The 23,108-nt window shown below is 47.0% G+C and overlaps 1 protein-coding gene across 3 annotated transcripts in view; it reads left to right on the top strand.

The window, feature by feature from the left end:
* The window catches only part of pamr1b (peptidase domain containing associated with muscle regeneration 1b), a 143,798-nt gene that overhangs the window by 109,116 nt on the left and 11,574 nt on the right, over positions 1-23,108 (top strand). For 2 of the 3 annotated variants that reach the window (XM_051692034.1, XM_051692032.1), the window contains one exon: positions 15,567-20,432. The exons of the other annotated variant lie outside the window; for it this stretch is intronic. In XM_051692034.1, the coding sequence (XP_051547994.1) occupies positions 15,567-16,112 (546 nt within the window). In that variant the 3' untranslated portion in view covers positions 16,113-20,432. Of the gene's footprint in view, positions 1-15,566; positions 20,433-23,108 lie in introns of those variants that run through there. 3 annotated transcript variants of the gene reach the window in all.

Raw genomic sequence — 23,108 nt, 5'->3', positions numbered from 1 at the left:
ATAAACATGCAGTAATAAAGATGGGCTTCATCAGAACATACTCCTTCAGAGTCGAGAACGAATCTCTCTCTAAACGCCCTGCCTCCCATGCTCAGCGAGCATATAAAGTCCGGGAGAAAGACGGGCCTCCTCAGAACATACTCCTTCAGAGTCGAGAACAGTTCTCTCTCTACATACCCTTCGTTGTGAGTAAAGCACAGTTTCAGCAGACAAAGTTCTCTTCCCTACTACCCAGCAGGGCAAAGTTTTGCCTACAGGGTTCAAAGGGAGATCTTTCATTCCCTGGGTGCCGACTCTGCCGAGTGAAGTGTATCCATATGAAAATATTTCATTTTTTCATACAAACAATATGCAACACTCGTGGTTTATACGTCCTTTTCGTGATGGAATAATCAAAAGTGTATTTCCTGAACATTTACTGAAGCAATGTTCAGCAGTGCAATGAATTCTCTGGCAACGCAGGTATGATTATCAAAAGAGGAGTAGTATCCCTCTTGATAAAATGCAGTTTTGTGTGTCTATACATTTTTTCATACAATCAAAATGCAACACTCATGATATATATGTTCCTTTCGGGACAGAATAATCACAAGTGTATTTCCTGAACATTTACTCTTTTTCAGGCTTGGTCAGCGCTCATGCTGAAGCAACGTTCAATGATGCACAATGTATTCTCGTTGAATGCCGACATTAGCACACTACGCTCACGCTAGGCATTATTTTCAAAGAACGCTGCCATGTTTACAGTTTCCCGCAACAACCTCTCTGTGTAGCACAGACAGGTGTTGTGCGAGACTCAGATATGGAGTGCGAAGAATTCAGGGAGGCTCCTGCCAGCCCAAGCCTTGCAGGCTTCCTGCTCTCCATTTAATATGCCAGTGAAATTCTCTGCTAGACGGAGGGTTCGTTTTCATTTGGCATATTCCCAGATGAGTGGCATTGGAAGGTGAGGCATGTTACAATTCAGTCGGACTGGTATGCATTCTCTCTAGCAAGCTGCGCCCCGTGGGTGTCGTCCTTCCTGGAGATGCACGCCGAACTCTCCAAAAACGTTGCATGTGCTCTACTGGGCTTGCGCGCAAGTTTCAGGAGTGAACGCCTTTACCACGCTATAACCAAATGGAGCAGAAGGGCTTTACCTTCCTTCTGCAGGTGGGAGAAGCAGTTTTTGCCACATTTATACCCTGCTTTTGCACCTAGCTGAGTAGCGCCCTTCATTCCTGTCTAGATTCTGGAGGATCTGGGTGAGTAAAATCCTTGCGTTCTTCAAAGAGTTGCGCGCGACTCGCGTTGCTAAGGCAACTGGCCAAGACATCGGGCAGTTTGGTGGCAAACAAGTTAAGGCTTCCTGACACTCAGGTGTCACAGCTGGGCTTCTTTGGAGATGTGAATATGCTTTCTCCGAAAAACTACAAAGCTGCAGCCATTAAAAAGCCACTTCACTTGAGATAGTTAAAATCATGTGCAGACACAAGAATAAAATGTATGCATCTCGAAGTCACAAAAATACATTCTCGACTAGAAGGCGAGACAATGTGCCCTCTCTCGCTCACGCAAACGCTTTGAGCGCATTAACTAGGCATGTCTAGATGGGAACCGTGATGTACGGTTACATAGTTCAGTGAAGCAACTGCTGTAATCAACTGAACCTCATCTATGGCAGTGTCACTATGTGTCAATCAATGTTTCGGATTCTTCCCTACTCAGGTGGGGAAACGAGCTGTCTGTGAGCTTGCAACCATATGATAGGGAGCAAGAGCAGCCGTATCAGTATTGTGGTGTCATTCTATAAGGACCCTTAGTCGCCATTCGACGTAAGTAATGTAGAGTGACCAACTTGAAAATGAATGTCTAGGGTTACTGAAACGTAACCCCAGTTCCCTGAAAGGAGGGAACAAGACATTACCTATTCCTGCCACAATACTTTTTGCTGCTGGAAGGGTGCTTGAGATCCTCTCGCCTCTTCAGTAGAATTATGTCCTGACACGGGCCTTTATATGCTCGCTGAGCATGGGAGGTGGGACTTCGAAAGAAATTTGCCAGTCAGAATTGGCATGATTGAAAACTATTCAGAGAGATTGGGGGCTCAGGAGCAACCCCAAGTCGTTATTCGACCTAAGTAATGTCTCGTTCCCTCCTTTAAGGTGTTGGGGCTTTGTTTGGTTATTAGCAATAATTAATAATTATCCAATCCAATCCAATCCACCTGGAGATGGGACCATGGGAACGTGATCCAGCGGTCTGGATGGCTGGAACTGGCTACAGACCAGGCATCCCTTGACATTGGGGTCTGGCTATCTCCACATGGTCCTCGATGAACCGTCGGGAGTAGTTGCAGACACCTAGGAAGCTTCTGAGTTCTGACAAACCTTTGATGTCACGGATGGCTCGAACTCTCTGCAGTCACTGTTAGACCCACATACTCAACCTTGGTGTGGCACCACTGGCCCTAGGCTAGTGTAAGCTTTCTCCGAATCACACGGTGGGGTTTGAGAGGCCCCTTGTGTTGCAGGGTTTGCTACCTGATACCGGATGGTTTGGATGGCCGGGTCTTGCTCCTGCATGGTGATCAGATCTGCATCACCGGGCCTCCGTCCCAGGTGCAGAGTATGTGGGCAGGTCTTCGGGTCTTCTCACCTTTCTTTTGCCTGCCGACGGGTGATTGCATTTACCGCACATTTTTAGGTAATTGGAAGCCACTCGTCTCAGAACTCCCAGACCATGCCCTGTTCCGCGCCTAGCTTGGCTAGGCGGTTGGCTTTGTCATTACCCTCTTTGTCAGGACCGGAGGTTTGGGAATGACTTTTGACCTTTTCCCAGTACACTGTCATTCCCAAGTCAGTCACAAGTTGGTCGCAAGCCAGGAAGAGTTCAGAGTGCTTGACTTCCTTGTTTCTTGCGTTCCTCATGCCATTCTCTTTCCATGTGGGAAAGTGAGAGATAAAACTATGACGAGCATAGTTTGAGTCAGACCAGATCGTCAGTTGTCTAACAGTCAACTTGGCAGCTTGCTGGAGCGTGATGAGCACTGCCGCAATCTCCGCATACTGGCTTGTCTTGTTGCCCAATCGGTAGTTGTTTGGTTCGTCGATGTTGCGGTTGAACCAAACAATACCGGCTCCTGCCCGAATCTGACTTTTATTGCGGAATGAACAGCCATTCATGTAGACCCTTGGGAGGTCTGCGCAGGTATTCTCATCATAGTAACGATGATTTGACAGGAGCAGCGGAGTGGTGACAAGTAAGGATTCTGACTCGGTTGCCCTTCGCAGTCACAGTGTTGGCATTCAGCCAGGCCCTGGCCCAAGGCCATTTTATGGTTTTGGGCATACTTGACCTCAATGCCATAGCCTTGCAGTGCCATCACCCAAGTGGCAATGCGGCTATTGTATACCCGCCCCTCCCTCAGCCGTTGGCTGTTCAGGAAGGTGACAGGTTGGTGACAAGTCTCAATGACTGACTTCTGACCCCCAATGTAGCTACGTAAGTGTTCCACAGCCCATACAGTGGCCAGAAGGGCCTTCTCGCAGTCAGAGAACTGAAGAATCTCAACAACACTAAGAGGTCGGCTTGCGTAGGGGACACGTTTGTCTGTGTCTTGTTTCTGTGTCAGGGCGGCACTGAGACAGTGGGATGAGAAGCTTGCCTCAAGGTGGAACTCTTTATCCTTGTCTGGGTAGGCCAGATAGGGTGCAGAGCTGAGCTTGTCTTTCATCTGGCAGAAAGTTCCTGGGGCTCTCCCCACTCGAATGTTTTGTCTTTACAGAGTAGTTCCATGAGGGGTCTGGCTATCTCCGCATAGTCCTCGATAATAATAATAATAATACCTTTTATTTATAATGCGCTTTTCTTACACTCAAAGCACTACAAGTTTGAATAAACACATCACATACAACAGCAACCACCATACCAACAAATTTAAAAAGACTAAACACAAAATTACTAACATACAGCAGCAACCACACATAAAACTAATATTAATAAATATTAAAAGACTACCTTAAATAAATGAGTCTTAAGTAACTTCTTAAAACAATCCAAGGTTGGGGCGTTTCTAATAGTAAAAGGAAGAGCATTCCATAGCTTAGGGCCTCTGAAAGAGAAAGCGCTTTGCCCCATAGATTTAAGTTTGCAAGAGGGCTGCTGAAGTGCAAATGAATTGGCAGAATGAAGAGAACAGGAGGGAGTGTAAGGCACAACAAGACTGCAAAGATACTCTAGAGCAATACCATGAACTGCTTTATATATTAAAATGAGATTTTAAAATCAATATGAGCATGGATGGGAAGCCAGTGCAACTGCGAGAGCACAGGGGTAATGTGTAGACATGGTGAGGTGTGTGTTAGAACATGAGCAGCAGAGTCCTGAATCTACTGAAGCCTATTTAAGGTTTTTGCTGGTAGGCCAGAAAAGAGGGCATTGCAGTAATCCAGCCTAGAGGTGATAAAGGTATGAATAAGCCTTTCTGCATCAGCCAGAGAGAGGAAGGGCCTAAGTCGGGCCCTTCCTCTAATATTTCCAAGGTGGTAAAAGGCTGTTTTGGAAATATCAAATGTCAAATGAGCATCAAAGATGACACCCAGGTTCCGCACTTGAGAGGGGGGAAGCACAAGGCTGTTGTCAACCATCAATTTAAGATTTAGGTCAACTTTACTTGTAGCAGCCAATGTACCAATGAGCATGAGCTCAGTTTTGGAATAGTTCAGCTTTAGAAAATTATGCTGCATCCATGTACTAATTTCATGCAGACACTCCGTCAGCACAGTTAAAGTGCAGTTAATATCAGGTCCAGTGCTGATGTAGATTTGTGTATCATCAGCATAGCAGTGATAACCAAGGCCATACTTCCCAATAATCTGCACGAGGGGAAGCATATAAATGCTGAATAGAGTGGGCCCAACACTGACCCCTGTGGAACACCCTGATGCACTGGTACAGTCTCAGACTTATTATTACATAAGATGACAAACTGAGAGCGATCTGTAAGATAAGATCTGAACCAGCCCAGCACTGTCCCAGAAAGACCAAGCCAGCTGTGCAGCCTGTCCAGTAAAATGGTGTGCGATATAGTGTCAAATGCAGCACTGAGGTCTAACAAGACCAAAATAATGCATGCACCTGTGTCAGCTGCAATAAGGAGGTCATTCGTGACCCTCACCAATGCTGTCTCAGTGCTATGCCCAGTTCTAAAACCTGATTGAAATTGTTCAAATAAATGATTTCGAGGTAAGTGAGTACGTAATTGTGCTGTAACCGCACGCTCCAGAACCTTTGCCAAAAAAGGGAGATTGGATATGGGCTTATAATTCGACAAATCAGAGGCATCACAACCAGGCTTTTTTGGGACTGGTGTGATTGCTGCTATTTTGAGTGTCGGGGGAACCGATCCAGAATTGAATGAGGAGTTCAAATTGAGGTGAAATTAGGACTAATAGATAGAAAACAGCCCTTGAGAACAGATGATGGAAGGGTATCAAGAATACAGTTAGTTGAGTTCATGGACATAATGGTTCTGACAATGAAATCAATATCAACTGTTGCAAAACTCAAAAAAGCATGAGTCACAGGATTTGTTGGTAGAATTTGAGGCAACTCAGACAGAGGGACAGAAGCTATTGAGTTGTTTATATTCTCAATCTTACCAATGAAATAATTGAGAAACATATTACATTGGTCAACAGATGAACAAGTAGGAACATTGGCTGGTTTAAGTAGTCTATTAACTATCATAAATAATACATTTGGATTATCTGCCCCATCACTAATGATTTTATCGGGACATGCATCAGGTTATGAACCAACAAGTAGGTTGAGCCGTGGCTCAACTTGAGCAGGGGCGTGCCACAGACGGTCAGATTGAGTTCCCAGAAGCGGAGCAAGGGTTGGAAGAACACCTGTGGGCCAGGTATCTTCTGTCCTTTAGAGATCACCAGGGGGATGGGAACACCTGCTGTTCACACGGGGATAGTCATATCTACCTTGCTAGCAACCTGGCATGCCTGGGGAATGGTCTGGCCGGATATCATGTGTTCTACCTCAATGGTCAGAGAATGCCTTTCAGTCCAGGCTTGGGACCACAGAACCTGGTTGACTGTGCCCAACTGAGCACCTAGTCTGACCAGAAGGTCCACCCCCACGAAGAACGGGAGTTGGAGTTGAGGGACTACACTCACAAAATGCATGACCTGCCTTTTCCCAATCCGTACAGAGAGGGCGCGTACTCCAGTCGCTTTGAGGAGACTTTGTGGTGACTCTGCCGAAAGGATGTGGTGACTTTGCCGCATGAAGAACGGAAGAAGACTGTGTCAACACAAGTCATCGTATAGGTCCTGGCTCATAGCTGTCTTTTCTGACCAGAGCGCTACAAGCCCTTCTGGTGTCGCTATAATGTTGATATACATGCCTCCCACTATGTGGGGGCTGTACAGGGTGAAGTTCATGTTCTTCAGTGAACAAAGGAAAGAAATCTTGTGGTCATGAAATGAGTTTTGACTGTCAACCTGTGGCGGCTGTGGGCTTGCAGGTGGCATAGAAGGATTAGAGCCATGGTCAGGCTCTGGAGGAGGCATGATCATTGGTAGGGTCCCTCTGGACTCCTGGATGATGGTGACTTGTCCATCTGAAGCTGGAAAACTGTTTCATGGACGAAGTGGCCTCGGTGTGTCAACCTGAGCCCACATGTGTCCAAGACAGCAGTCAATGAGCAGAGCCAGTCGGTCCAGTAGGTCCTGGCCAATTAACAGTGGTTCCGTATTAATGGTACATATGTAAATAGGGTGTACCAGCATCATCCCTTGAAAGGTAATGTTGATCCATGCCTGTTTTGTGGCAGACGACCTATCTTGTGTGTAGCTTGTGATGCTTACATTGCAGGTTTCGATCTGTAACAGTTTGTCGAGGGAGAGCATTTCTCTAGCCACCTCTGCGAAGGTGATGGAACCCATCAGACTTATTTGGAACCAGTGTCGAGTAGTGCGTGGGAGCTGATGCACCCACCAACACTACTGATGTGTATATGCGTCAGGCGTTGCCCTTAAGGCCCAGATCGCCCAAGAAGTTCAGAAAAGAAGGGTGTGATGTGTTAGGAGTGCCTGTTTTTGGGAGCAACTTGGCCTCCCTTGTTTCCCTTTCCCAACCTACAAAGTAAACTTTGGCGTTAACGGGAGGGGGTACATAGTCTAGTCATGCTGACGGGGGGTTAGTGCCATGTTCCTTTGAGGAGTTTGGCGGCCCTGGTGAATGACGGCGCATGTCAAGCTGCGTTACTGCCTCCGTCAGGCATCTCCTGATTATACCCTCCATTTCCTGTCTCAAACCTTGTCTTCTGGGGGAGGTGTGTCTGGTCACCACCCCCCTGGTTCTGTTGCCCACCCTGCTGGTGATGTGGTCGGTACCCCTGGGGTCCTGTTCTAATGTTCACCTTAACACGAGGCATATTATTGCCTTCAAGCGTTAGGTCGGCATTTTCTGAGGCTTGGATCCCCACGACTCTGGCGTCGCCTTCATGCCCTCAAGCAGGGCGCACATGTGTCTCCCATGCCGGTTGCGTGTACCTTCTGATTTCCTGCATGCTAGGGTTGCCCATTCTGCAGTGCATCATGACGTCATATTGCATACTCTCATGGAGGTTGTGAAGGAAGAGAGACTTGAAAGCCTCCTCCAGACCTGGTGTGTTACGTCCTTGGAAGTACGCGGTTCTCAGGCATCTGTAATACTAGCGCGAAGGCTCATGCCTCTTCTGCGCAATGGTGAAAGCGCCTAGGGTAGCGGAGGCTTCATCGGTATACAGCGAATACTCCTCAAATAGGGCTTTACACAGAGCTGAGTAGCAGTCTTGGGTACCAGTTGGTAACGTTTCCATGAACACATGGACACTCCTCACTGTGGTTTTCCATATGAGCTTGAGTTTTTTGTGCGATGAAGCATGAGATAAGTCAACAAGGCAGCGCTCAATTTCATAGATAGATAATCATAGATGTTTGAATCTCAACTACTTGGGTCAAAGCGCTCTATGTCCCTTGCGAGGGACTTGAGTTGTCGAGTGTGCAAGCCTTGGTGTCGGTATGACCGCGGGTCGTCCGAGTCATCCGAAACACCATAGTCACTCAGATCGCTATAGCGATAAGGATGACTTCTTTCCCTATGTGGTGGGGATGGAGTTCTGTTGATGCGTGGGGTGGGCCCCATGTTGCGTACAGCTCCCTGGCTAATGGGGTCCTTGAGCCGCTTACACCACTCTTGGCTTTGAAGTAATTTTCCCCCTTTCATGGTGTGGAATCAGTCTGGTCGACACGCAAGGTGGCAACCGGAAGAAGGGCCACTGGAAGAGCTTAAAAGGTGTCTAGGACAACGAAGTCAGAGACTGTACCACTAGGGGCAGTTCGGCTCCTAGCGTGTGTCCCTAGGTTTCCTAGGGCTACATTTCTACTGGTTGTGCTAAAGAGGGGGCCCTCTTCGAGGTCAGATGTTGTGCCATGCATTTCCTGGGTGGCCAGGTCAGCAGCTGCACATACCTGATCTGACTCTGCTCTTAGCTGGGCAGCTTTGAGCTGCCTGTATAGGGTTTCGTTTACCTCCTGCATCTGGGCATTATCTTCCTGTGCCCGGACTCTCTCAGCTTGGGTGTACCTAACTTCTTGGTGCAGGCTGAGATTTTCCCTCTGCACCGCTTGGTAGCTGTTCTGCAGCTTGGTTAGCTGGGCCTGGTGCTCTGCGGTTCGCAGTTGGGTTCTGCGGAGATGAAGAAGGAAAATTTGGCCCACAAGGTCCAGGATTGTGCGTTCTGGCTTCCCGAATGGGTTGTTGACATAATCAGCTAGTTCCTGCAATTCTTCATCACAACGACTAACATTGTAGCCGTTGAGGTTATCTCTCTCTCCTCTACAAAGAGAGGGAGGACAGCGTAGACCACATCTTGCAGTGCTGAGTCTTCTGACCTCTGAGGAGCTTCATCTCCGGCCATGTGGGTTGATTGGTGACTCATTTTACCGGGGCAGTAAAAATGCTCACAACACAGTGGCTCTGATAGCTTGTTGTGTTACAGGTGCTATAACGCTGACACAAACACACGGGTTTACGGGTTACTCTTATGCAATGTGCGAATTTCATTGCGACCTCTCCTTGGTGAACATTAATTAGGTGACCTGACACCTCTCTGTAACATCTAGGCAAAAATGTTAGGAGTTAAATAACAACAATTGCAGGCTTGGGGCATACAATCATAAACTTACCAATACCTAATCCACTCTAAGAGCACTTTCACACCACACTGGCTTATGCTTGGCAAGTCGTGAGAGAAGTCAATCGTCAAACAGAACCAAACTTTGAACTAATGATTCAAGTTATTACTTTGGATTCTTATGCATACACATGGTAACAAAACTGGCATGTAGGACGCCTCACATGGGGCACCATTAATGTTGGGGCTTCATTCAGGAGTATATTTGGTTATTAGCAATAATTAATAATTATCAAAAACAACTATTAATTATTAAAATTAATAGAACATTGATTAGAATCAGCATTAGCTTATTAATCCTTCAAATCAACAATCATCAAAGATAACTATCAAGTATCAAAATCAATAGAATATTAATAAAGATTAATATTGCCGGGGCACCACCCTGGAATCAGGGACTAAAATAGGATTGTTCTCTTAGGAAAGTCGACGTCTGGAGAACATCAACATTCAAAAGGTAAACAATGAAGGCTTGAATCCGAGCACTGATATCCCCTGCCAACCCTTGGCACAGGTGCATGCAGAACAATACTAAAACACTTCTCTTTAAAGTATAACAAAGTTTATTGATGTAGTAATATCAAATAATAATCAATACAATGCAGTCAATAAACTTCCAACTTCCAACTACAAACTAAACAGTAACATGATTAGATGTGGTAACTAAAATAAGCCTATAACACATGAGAGGAAGGTATGTGTGTGTGAATGTGTGTGTGTGTGTGTTTATGTGTGTGTGTGTGTGTGAGAATGGGTGTATGTATGTGTGTGTGTGTGTGTGTGTGTGTGTGTGTGTGTGTGTGTGTGTGTCTGTGTGTGTGTGTCTGTGTGTAAGGAGAAGAGTGCACAAAATGGCGGACGTGGCTCTCTTGGAGAATCACGCGAGGTTTCTGGCCAGAGAATGTGACCATGAATGTGGGCAGAGAGTCTAGTTAATGGCGTCTGCCTGTTTAATGCGTGTCTCCGCTGGTATGATAACTTAGGGACAAATGTGAGCTCTATCGGCAAGTTATCTGTTCACCAAATGTGTGTGCGGGTATGTTTGTAAGGGGTCGTGTGTGTTTGTGCAGTTAGTACGAGAGAGAGAGAGAACAGCCAAAGCCGATTTAGCGATCGGGGGAGAGATGGCAACCATTCGTTTTATCACTCAGAGACGTGGTGAACGGCTCATAATCCGTCCACCGTGGCCGTTGGTTCTTTAATGGTTAAACCCAATGTGCTGTCTCACCCGTGATGGTGGAAATGCACAAAGAGCCCAACATGGTTGGACGACAACACAGAAAATCTCATTCGTGGTAACAGTAAGTTACAATAATACCTTGAGTATTATTAGCAGAAATGAGCGGACTCGGCGGTCTGTAAACTGTACAAGCTGTAACATTGATACACAAGAATAACACACTATAATAATCTATCTCATCCCAGACGTAAACCTCTTACTTGAGTCTCATGAGGGCGCGGGCACAATGTGTGTTCGTCCGTTGTTTGACTCTGACTTGGTTCCTTGAAACTCGGATGATGAAGGGAGGCCATTTCCTCGCTCTGTCGGCGGCCGGTACTGAGGCTGATTCTCTGCGGGTCGGCGGAGAAATCAGCAATGTCGATTCGGTTGAAGAAGGAAAATAAATCTTTCTTCACTTCTGCAGGCAAAAGGGTGAGATGCGGATTGCTTAGCGGTCTCCTTTGGATCCGTTAGCATGCTCGGTGGAACACGGAGAAATCTCGGCTTGTCTGGCCAAAGTTCAGGTACGTACGTTACTTCCTTGGGCAGCGAGGCTACACCTGGGAGCAGCAGGGCTGCAACTAGACACATCAAATACTGTCACTGGAAGCAAGCTTAGAAGGAATCTCCGGAGTATTAAACTCTCGATGACATCATTGTTGAGGGATGTGTTCTGTCGTGCGTTTCATCCAATAGGGTTTGAGAGTTCGATCCTTCAGAATTTCACACCTAGATGTAAAGTGAGCAAGGCTTGATGTAAACCTCTGTAGTCTATTTTGGACTCCCTTTGTTTGATTTTGGCACCGTTTCTGTTATCAGGCTTTGAGTGTTCCTACAGGCAGCAGTCAGGCTTTATGACTGTATGTAGGCCTGCCTTTGTCTTCTATCTGACAACCCAGGAAACTGGGGTTACGTATCAGTAACCTAGACGTTTTTGAGTATTTTTTTATTTATTTTTTTACTGGTGAAAGATTAACATAAATTATTATCTAAGCCAAAATATTAAATGCCATGGATCAATATTTACTGAGTAATCCATTATTTTGGAAAGGAAGGTCAAATTGACAATTGCCACCTATGATTTTGAAGCAAAACTACAGCTAAACAAAATTTGTAGGATTGTAACCCATACTGTTTCATTGTTAGTTCATGTTAACTAATGTTGTTAACTAATGTTAACAAATGTAACCTTATTTTAAAGTGTTACCAGTGTAACAGTGTTTTCGAATGGAGCCCCATTGAGAGTCCCATATCTTTAGGATTTAACCATAGGGCCTTAAAAATGAAGATTCCAAAAGGAAAGTTTGTTCTGAACCAGAATCTAGAAGGATATTAAGATATGTTTCATTCTTCTGGAGTTATCGGCACTCCAACTTTGGAAAAAAAACACAAAAAAAATCTTTCTTCTAAGAAAGTATTAACAAAATCAAAAATTTCAGCCAGGGAAGTTTCTAAAATTTGGTTGATTTAACATGGAATAACCCAACTGTTAAACAAATCACAGTAATATTATACTTGAACTTTTTCAAAGTAGCCATCCTGCACACTCAAATTCTCTCAAGCAACTTAATAAGGTGCATGCTAGGATGCTTTTAAAGGACTTTCCATGCATGCTGGACACTTGATGGCTGCTTTTCCTTCACTATCCACTCCAACTCATAGATAATAATAATAATAATAATAATAATAATAATAATAATAATAATAATAAAATATTTTAAAATGTTTGTTTCATAAAGAACATGCCATATGTAAGCACAAATTTTATTTGTCTACAAAACTAATTTCAAGTTCCCTGTCTGTCACTCACTTGACGTTGTGTCGATGTAGTGACACTAGGGGTCACTCTTGGGAGCCCGAGACACCTCTGGTCTTTGATAAAAGGCCAATGAAAATTGGCGAGTGGTATTTGCATGACACTCCCCTGGACATACGGGTATAAAAGGAGCTGGTATGCAACCACTCATTCAGATTTTCTCTTCGGAGCTGAACAGTCATGCTCATTGAGCTGAATTTCTACTGTTCATTCACCTCTGCTGGATCTGACGGCGTATTTCAGTGGCTTCTCCCTCCTCTGCACTGGTGCACTGCAGAGAACGCCCCTGGGCGCTTCGGCGGAAAAAAGAGAGTATATTTTCTGAAAGAGTTTATTTCTCTAAAAGAGTATATTTCTCTAAAAGAGCGGCACACACGGAACGTCTTTTTAAAGACGCGTCTTTTTAAAGATGCCTTTCCGATTGTGTGTTATTCCTGGTTGCGGTCATTATCTCTCAACTTCGGATGGCCATGATCGCTGTCTTTTGTGTCTGGGCGCAACCCACACGGAGGCAGCGTTCGTGGATGGTTCATGTTCTCACTGTGAGAACATGACCATGGCAACGTTGCGGTCGCGGCTTACTTTCGGACCTTCCATTCCCCAGCACGCCCGTCTGCCCCAGTCGGGTTTCCGGATGAGTCCACTGGCTCGTCTCACAGTGAGTCTGGCCACTTGTTCAGAGCCTGCGAAGATGATGAGCTCTTGAGCGCAGCATCGGAGAGCGGGCTTGTCCAGTCGGACACAGAAGCCTCAGCTGGGCTCCCCCCTCCGGGGACAATTGCCCAGTCACAGGCTGATGCAGAGATGCGTGGCTTGCACTTTCCAATCCGTCGCGATGGTTGGTCTGGACCGTCCGACTCGGCCACATGAGTCAGTTCGCCAGGCACCCGCCCAGGTTCAGCAGTATCCACTTCACCTTGGTGAAGGACGAAAATGCTGCTACCTTTTACTACCCGGTCCCGATTCCTCAGTTCCCCTGCCCTCACTACCCTCGATGGCAGGGCGGCCAGGGGCTATACGGCGATTCCCCGGTGGATAAGGCGCTCGCGGTGCACCTATTCCCGCAGAGCGCCGGCACCTGGCGCAGAAGCCCAAAGCTCCCATCCAAGCCCTGTAGGTTCACGTTGTCCCTGACGGCTAAAGCCTACAGCGCTGCTGGACAAGCCGCCTCTGCCCTGCACGTCATGGCTCTCCTGCAGGTCCACCAAGCCAAGGCGCTAAAAGAACTGCACGAGGGTAGTTCCGCCCCAGATCTGGCATATCCTGCCCCGGCACGGCTCAAGATCCCGCACCTCGTCTGCTCATCGCCGAGGGCATCCCCCTGCGGTGACTGCACCGGCTCCGCCGCAGCCCGCCCCTTCAGACCGGCCCCAGTGTGGAGCCCACTGCAGGAAGCAGACGCCACCCGTCTCACAGTCGGCCGCTAAGAACCCATGGAGGTCGTCAAAGCGCCCCTGAGACGGGCGATCCAGGGTCGAAGAAACCCACTTATCTGGAGCTGGTAAGAAGACCACTCCATCCCCCAGTGGAGGACCGGGTGGAGAATCTTTTGTTGCCTTTTTGTTTGATTTCGCCGCATGCCCAAGTGGCTGCGGTACCCAGCAAAAGAGTGGTTACCTTCTTCCCTGGGTCACATACCCAGTGTGCAAGGTCGTCATCACGACTACCATCCATGGGTTTTTCCTTGCAGGATTGGTGCTCCAGCGGTGGTCTCCCCACCCCTGAGTGCCCAGCTGTGGCACACATCCACCCCCGATGTGACGGTCTCCACGGGTCAGAAGGACAGGTCTCTTCCTCCCCCATCCCAGACTGTTCCGGGGGTGGTCACAAGGAGCCAGGTAAGTGCTTCGATGTCCCTAGATTCGCCCGCCGCGAGGCCCCACCTGCCGGTACGTCCGACGACATTGTCACCTTGGTTCCCCTTGCGCAGAACTTGGATGCGTGGCTTGCACTTTCCAATCCGTCGCGATGGTTGGTCTGGACCGTCCGACTCGGCCACATGAGTCAGTTCGCCAGGCACCCGCCCAGGTTCAGCAGTATCCACTTCACCTTGGTGAAGGACGAAAATGCTGCTACCTTGCGTGCGGAGATCGCTACCCTCCTACGGAAGGGCGCGATAGAACCTATCCCTCCGGCCGAGATGAAGAAGGGGTTTTACAGCCCCTACTTCATTGTACCGAAAAAAGGTGGTGGGTTGCGGCCAATCTTGGACCTGCGAGTACTTTACACAGACTCTCGTTCAAGATGCTGACGCAAAAATGCATTCTGGCGAGCGTCCGGCATCAAGATTGGTTCGCGGCTGTAGACCTGAAGGACGGTACTTCCACGTCTTGATTCTACCTCGACACAGACCCTTCCTGCAGTTTGCATTCGAGGGTCAGGCGTATCAGAACAAGGTCCTCCCTTTTGGCCAGTCCCTGTAAGGTAACCCCATGTGATGTATATCTTCCGCTAATTCGTTTCCCTGTTGGCAAACTGCGTCTTCCTTGGGCAGAGCCCCTCTGCCCCAGTCTCCATGTTTGTAGTAAGTCCTCCCTGTTGGGTAGGATCTACCTTGAGACTCTCCACATGGTTGTCAAAGATGGCCTGTGTTGGCCTAGTGTGCTGGCTACGAAGGCACACAGTGGTCTGACCGTCACACACCGCCAGTTCACGTAACACAGTTCAGCCAGTTGTGGCATTTTGTATAGGGACCCCTAGTGTCACTACATCGACAAACGTTGAGTGAGTGACAGATAGGGAATGTCCTGGTTACTTGCGTAGCCTCCGTTCCCTGATGGAGGGAACGAGACGTTGTGTCCCTCCTGCAACAACGCTGAACTACCCGCTGAAATGGCCGGACCTTGCCTTGGCTCCTCAGCATAAAACCTGAATCAGTGCTTGCATACCAGCTCCTTTTATACCCGTATGTCCTGGGGAGTGGCATGCAAATACCACTCGCCAATTTTCATTGGCCTTTTATCAAAGACCAGAGGTGTCTCGGGCTCCCAAGAGTGACCCCAAGTGTCACTACATCGACACAACGTCTCGTTCCCTCCATCAGGGAACGGAGGTTACGCAAGTAACCAGGACACTTTTAAGCATAAGACGTGTAACTGCCTTTAAGTGGTTTTTAGAGAAAATATAAATTCAGTTAAGTGTGTCCAAAACTTTCACTAGTAGTAAATATTGTGTAGCTTTTTTTTCAATAAAGGAGTAAGACAGACCTTTTTTTTTTTTTTTTTTTTTTAAACATTATAGAGCTGTATATTCTGCTAATCACTGCACATACTGTATCGTTGATTGGCCAGGTATCTTCTACCATTCTGCATCCTAACTATGATCCCCTAGTGCTGGATTCAGATGTGGCCATACTGAAGCTCCTGGACAAGGCTCGTATTGATAATTATGTGTTCCCGATCTGCCTACCAGATGCTCACGATATAGTAGAAGAATCCAGACTGGCAATAGTAACGGGCTGGTCCCTGATACCTTACCAGAAGGCTGGAGATGTTGAGAGAAGTCGTGTGGGCCATGTGATGCTAGGTGATCTTGTTCACTGCGAGCAGCAGTATGCCAATCATGGTGTTCCAATCAGCGTATCTGAAAACATGCTGTGCGGGCGACAGGGCAATCAGTCAAACATTTGCCCAGCTGACACTGGAGGGGTTCTGATCCTCCCGCCAATCTCCTCAGAGTCCAGTTTCACTCTTCCACATGGACAGGTCTCGCCAGAGTGGAAGCTTCTAGGGTTGGTCAGTTTTGGATATGATTCGTTAAACTGCAATCCGGAGCTTTACACAGTGTACACTTATATAGCAAATTTTGTTGAATTTATAGAGGGGAATATGAAATAGGCCAATGTGAAATATCACATATTTGTCATTCATATTGACCATTTTTTTCCACCCCTTTAATACTGCCACATGGGGTTAATGTACAGGCTAAAATACACTGGACTATACAATACACAGATGTATAGGGCATGGACTTACTTTAAACCTTGCATTAACCATTATAAGGGAAACTGACCTAAAACAGCATGAACTTCTACCATCAATGAATAGCTTCCTCAAAACGTGCTGGTCCTCGGGTACTCAGGTGATGTAGAATTAATGACTTCCAGCTTGTGATGGTATGTTTGCCCAATAATCTTTGAAATGTACATAAATTGGTATGTTTTATTTTACCATTGTGAACATGACTGTATATGGTGTATGTATTATAAAATTGTTATTGTCAACCCTTAGATTCCTATAGCTGGTTTATATATGGACTTGAGCTATAAAGGACCTAGACATGCGTAAACAGTTGAGATAAGACAAGATGTGTGAAAATCAACACCACTGGGTGGCAGCACTAAACTATACTGGAGTCAGACAAAACGATGGGATGTGTTCCACATTACAAACCCATACATCAGTAAAAACCAATATTTTGTTTCTATTTTTAAATTAAGAGCATGTGAAACAATATTATTAAGTACTATATACTGTACACACACACACACACATATATAGTGATAAGGCTAAGTTCGAGGGCAATGGAGGAGTCAGGAGACAGCGAACAGTTGAGTGTTTATTCACACACACTTTAGCTTCACAAGGTAAAAACAAAGAAATGGTTCTTAGCAGCCAGCTCAAATAGGGCTTTAAATGAACACAGTCTCTAGCTTTAGCTGCGGGTCTCTCATCCACCACTGCTCTGAGCCACTCTCTCTCTCTCCTCTGCCACTCTGGCAAGCCTTACCAGGTCTCCCTCCACCATCACTATAATGAGAGACAGGTGTTAGAGTAATTACAGCCCAGGTGATGAGCCTTACTGCTTTCCCTCTCCCGCAGACAGACAGGTGACCATGCCCCCCCATGCCACATACCCCCACCTGCCTACTCCCCCCTCCCGCCCCCCACCATTTCTGGAGAGAAAGTCAGCCGCAACCATCTGCGCCCCCTGATCTGTGGATCACCTCGAACTTAAAGGGCTGAAGAGCCAGATACCAACGGGTGATCCGTGCATTAGTATCCTTCATGCGGTGGAGACACTGCAGAGGAGCGTGATCGGAATAGAGGGTAAGGCCCGCACCAGCAGGTAGTAGGAGAGAGTAAGAACAGCCCACTTAATCGCAGGACACTCCTTCTCAATGGTACTGTACTTTGTCTCCCTGAAGGAGAGCTTGCAACTAATAAACAGTACCAGCCCTTCCTCCCCTCCCACCTCCTGTGAGAGCACCACCCCCAGCCCCCTGTCAGATGCGTCCATCTGCAGAATAAAGGGGAGAAAGAAGTCAGGTGCATTTGACAGTGGCCCCCCACAAAGTGCGGACTTTACCTTAAGGAAAGCCTGTCGGCACGGCTCTGTCTACTGGACTGGATTGGGAGCCCCCTTTTTAGTAAGGTCAGTCAGCGGGCTGGTGACATCAGAATAACTAGGCACAAACCTCCGGTAGTGGCCAGCTCCAAAAACTGCTTTACCTCCTTTTTGGTCTTGGGCGTCGGGCAAGCTGGGATCGCTGCGGTTTTATTAACCTGTGGACGCACCTGTCCATGACCCAAGTGGAACCCTAGATGCCTAAATTCAACCCGTCCAATTGCACACTTCTTCAGGTTGGCCATGAGTCCCGCCTGCCGCAGCGCTCTCAGGACAGCCCTCAGATGTTGCATATGCCGCCGTCAATCATTACTATAAATGATAATATCGTCTAGATATGTGGCGGCATATGCTGTGTGTGGTCTAAGGATCTTGTCCATGAGGTGCTGAAAGGTGTCCGGGGCTCCAAACAAACTGAAGTGGTGTAATCCGAACGCTGTGGAAAAAGCAGTTTTTCTTGAGATATTGGAGTTAAAGGGATCTGCCAATAACCTTTTGTTAAGTCCAGCATCGAGTAAAATTGAGCCGCACCCAACCGATCGAGTAACTCGTCAATTCGCGGCATTGGATAAGCGTCAAATTTGGACACCGCTTTCACTTTCCAGTAGTCAACACAGAACCAGCCCGAGCCGTTGCTCTTCGGTACCAGAACTACCGGGCTTGCCCAACTGCTGTGCGACTCTTGTATTATGCCCATTTCAAGTATTGCCTCTAATTCTTCCTGAACATCTTTTTCTTGTGTTCAGGAAGATGATAGGGGCGTTTATGAACCACCACCCCTGAGGTGGTCTCAATATGGTGCTCTATAAGGTTTGTGTGACCGGGAAGGGGTGAAAATACATCCGCGAATTCCGCTTGCAACCGGGCAATGTATGTAAGCTGCGACAGTGAGAGATGGTCTCCACAGAGGACTGGGGTGAATGAACTTGCCCGGCCCGAGCTCTGCCCTCTCCGGAACTACTCTCACCAAGGCCACAGGCACCGCCTCCCTCCATGGTTTGAGGAGGTTGAGGTGGTAGATTTGATGTGCCCCTCTCCTATCCGTTTGCCTAACCTCGTAATCAAGATCTCCAACTCGTCGTGTGACCTCAAAGGGTCCTTGCCACTTGGCAAGTAATTTGGAGCTTGAAGTGGGCAGCAATACAACCATTTTATCTCCCTGTGCGAATTCCCATAGTCGAGTGCCCCTGTCGTACAGTTGGCATTGATGTTCTTGTGCTTGGAGCAAATTCTCCTATGTTACCTGCCCCAAAGTGTGGAGTTTTGCTCTAAGGTTGAGAATGAATTGAATTTGGTTTTTGCTATTCGAAGGTCCTTCCTCCCAAGCTTCCCATTTGACGTCGAGCACGCCGCATGGCCGACGCCCATACAGTAGCTCAAATGGGGGAAACCCTGTGGAGGCTTGCGGGACCTCTCGTACTGCAATCAACAGGGGTTCGAGCCACTTATCCCAATTTTTAGCATCTTCATGTACGAACTTACGAATCATGTTTTTCAAGGTCTTATTAAATCGTTCGACCAACACATCAGTTTGCGGGTGATAAACACTGGTGTGAATTGACTCAATACCTAATAATTCATACAGTTCGTGTAGTGTACGTGACATGAATGTTGTGCCTTGGTCAGTGAGGATTTCCTTTGGAATCCCCACTCGGGAGATAATTTTGAAGAGTACCTCCACAACACTACATGCTGAGATGTTGCAAAGAGGCACTCCTTCCGGATATCGTGTTGTATAGTCCACCAGAACTAGTACAAAGCGATGCCCACTTGCAGTACGCTGTAATGGTCCAATGAGGTCCATGGCAATTCTCTCGAAGGGGACCTCGATCAACGGCAGAGGGCGCAATGGCGCTTTTGGGGTGGCTGGCGGATTCACCAACTGACATTCACAGCATGCAGCACACCATTTGTGTACATCGCCGTGAATGCCCGGCCAAAACAAACAGGCCATTATGCGGTTCAAAGTCTTTTCGTGAGCTAAGTGGCCAGCCATTGGGTTATAATGAGCTGCCTGGAAAAGTGTTTCCCGGTGGCTATTTGGTACTAATAGCTGCGTTGTATTCTCTTTGGTCTGAGTGTCCTGCATCACTCGATACAACCGCTCTTTAATAATAGAAAACTATGGGTATGTGAGGTCAACATTAGGCTGGAGCTGTTGCCCATCAATTACTTTCACCTGGTCAAAGGCGTGCTTGAGGGACTCATCACGCGACTGCTCCAGAGGGAAATCCCCCTCAGGGAAGCCCCTGAGTACGGGAATTCCCCCATCTGCATCATCATGATGCGGAGCAGACGTCGACGGCCCTGGCACTGCCTCCCCTGCCATAGCATCGCACGTCACACACCGTGACACTATTTTGCAGGACTATCCACATCCACACACATTACCCTCAATTGATTCCCAGAATTAGTGGTTGGGTGAGGCGGGAATTAACCGCAGCCTCGATTCTATGCCATTTTCCCCTGAATCGTATTTAAATGGTAACCACTGGATACTTGTGAATGTCACCATGCACACACCTCACCCTTACCTGTTTATTCCTATCCAATGGCCGCTTTGCACCAAGAATTAGTGGATAGAGGTTTGAGAACAACCCGTATCCACCAAAGCTTGATGTGTATCCCCTTTTACTCTTACTGGTATCTGATACACCCCTGCCTGATTGGGGGTGGCCTGTGGAGCATCAGAGATCTGGACCAGTGTCTCCACCTCCATCACCAGACAACGATCCTGACTATGTCTGGCTTCTCGTGGGGGCGGTCTCGTCAACCTGGGGGGGATAGCGGAGGAACACAGGGGGAGTAGGAGGGGCAAACAAGGGGAGGGATCCCATGGACCGGGGATGGGGTTTGGGCATGGCTCCTCCCCACTTCCGGGGAGCCGGAACTGGGCTGGGAGGGATGGGGTGGGGGGGAGGGGTAACGAACATAAGACACAGGGGTTGGAGAGAGAGCAGTGAGAGAAGAGGGAAAAGAAAAAAATCTGGATCGCTGCATCCATGTAGTCCTATACCAGCTGGACGGCCTCCTCCAACGACACCGGGCAGTGGCACTGGACCCACTCGGACATACCTTGCGGAAGCTAGGTGACAAACTGCTCCAGTACCACCAGGTCAACAACATCCACGGCGCCGTGGGTTCCCTCCACCAGCAACCATTTCTGGTAGGCATCCCGGAGCTTTTGGGCAAAACCAAACAGGCGGCCGTGCTTCCCGAAACTCAATGACCGGAAGAGCTGATGGCTCTGTTCGGGGCTACGACCGACCCGTTGCTGGATGGCCTTCTTTAGGTGTTGATAGTTAAGGAGGCTGGCAGCGGGAAGTTGTTATGCCGCCAGCTGCGCCTCCCTGGAGAATAAGGTCCATAGTATATATACACACCGATCAGCCACAACATTAAAACCACCTGCCTAATATTGTGTAGGTCCCACTCATGCTGCCAAAACAGCTCTGACCCGTCGAGGCATGGACTCCGCAAGACCTCTGAAGGTGTCCTGTGGTATCTGGCACCAAGATGTTAGCAGCAGATACTTTACTTTCTGTAAGTTGCAAGGTGGGGCCTCCATGGTTGGTCCAGCACATTCCATTGATGTTCAATCGGATTGAGATCTGGAGAATTTGGAGGCCAAGTCAACACCTTGTACTCTTTGTCATGTTCCTCAAACCATTCCTGAACAATTTTTGCAGTGTGGCAGGGCACATTATCCTACTGAAAGAGGCCACTGCCATCAGGGAATACTGTTGCACTGAAGGGGTGTACGTGGTCTGCAACCATCTTTAGTAAGGAGGTACGTGTGAAAGTAACATCCACACGAATGCCAGGACCCAAGGTTTGCCAGCAGAATATTGCCCAGAGCATCACACTGCCTCTGCTGGCCTGCCTTCTTCCCATAGTGCATCCTGCTGCTGTCTCTGTCCCAGGTAAATGATGCACACGCACCTGGCCATCCACATGATCTAAAAGAAAACGTGATTCATCAGACCAGGCCACCTTATTCCATTGCTCCATGGTCCAGTTCTGACGCTCACGTGCCCATTGTAGGCGATTTCGGCGGTGGACAGGGGTCAGCATGGGCAATCTGACCAGTCTGCGGCTACATAGCCCCATACGCAGCAAGTTGCAATGCACTGTGTGTTCTGACACCTTTCTGTCATGGCCAGCATTAAGTTTTTCAGCAATTTGTGCGACAGTAGCTCTTCTGTGGGATTGGACCAGACGGGCTAACGTTCACTCCCCACACGCATCAATGAACCTTGGGCGCCCATGACCCTGTAACCATTTCACTGGTTGTCCTTCCTTGGACCACTTTTGGTAGGTACTAGCCACTGCATACTGGGAACACCCCACAAGACCTGCCTTTTTGGAGATGCTCTGACCCAGTCGTCTAGCCATCACAATTTGGCCCTTGTCAAAGTCGCTCAGATCCTTACGCTTGCCCATTTTTCCTGATTCCAGCACAATAAATTCAAAAACTGACTGTTCACTTGCTGCCTAATATATCCCACCCCTTGACAGGTGCCATTGTAACAAGATAATCAATGTTATTTACTTCACCAGTCAGTGGTTTTAATGTTGTGGCTGATCATTGTAAATATACTGTATATAAAAAACAGTGCTGGGTAATAATGGATTATATGTAATCTATCAAATTACATATTTAAACAACAGTTCATTTTGTATGGATTGTTTGATTACATATTAATCAGGCAATGTCAGTAAATTATGCAGAATGTATTGATTTCCCCTAACTCTTCTTTTTAAAAAAAAAAAAAAATAAAAAAAAAAAATAAAGAAATCAGTCTACCACTGATATAAGTTTGGTAAGTCTTTGAGTGTTTTTGGAAGAGAGAGGGAGGGTTGTGGAATGGTACATACAGACCTGATACCATAGCCACTAGCCAGGTGACTATAATCAGGGGTGAAATTGGGATTTTTGAGGTGGGTGAACCCTAACACCCATGTGATATTGATTTCCAAATATAACTGGTCAGATATTTTACCTCACATTCAGATTGTCAATTACTCACCACTGTGATTGAATCAGATTGTTTAAAGGTTTAAAAAAAAATGGATTCAGGGTTTCTACTGATGTATGGGTTTGTAATATAGAAAACATTGCATCATTTTGTCTGATTACCATTTGTAATGATTAAATTATTGGAGTAAGACCACATTTGTTACATTTGTTAATTCTAGAAACTCTCCCATAAGAAAAGCTTGTTAGCATTGTTCTAAATGGGTATGTTGATGGTGTGAATTATTCTTGTCAGTTAAAATGTGTTTTTGTGTTTCATGACCCTTTAAGTGGCATTGTTATTTCACTCATGAGCAGACAAATGGTGAGTAAAACACAAAAAATCATATCAATTTTGATTCAAAATTATGTTAAAATGGTACAAGATTATCCTACTAAAATGCATTTGACATCAAATAAAAAAGTTAGGTAAAAGGTAATCCGAAAGTAATCAAGTTATATTACCAAA

Source organism: Myxocyprinus asiaticus, chromosome 48, assembly GCF_019703515.2.
Source record: "Myxocyprinus asiaticus isolate MX2 ecotype Aquarium Trade chromosome 48, UBuf_Myxa_2, whole genome shotgun sequence".
NCBI lineage: Eukaryota > Metazoa > Chordata > Actinopteri > Cypriniformes > Catostomidae > Myxocyprinus > Myxocyprinus asiaticus.
The sequence above is the reverse complement of the archived record's forward strand: the minus strand, read 5'-3'. Positions and strand labels throughout refer to the sequence as shown.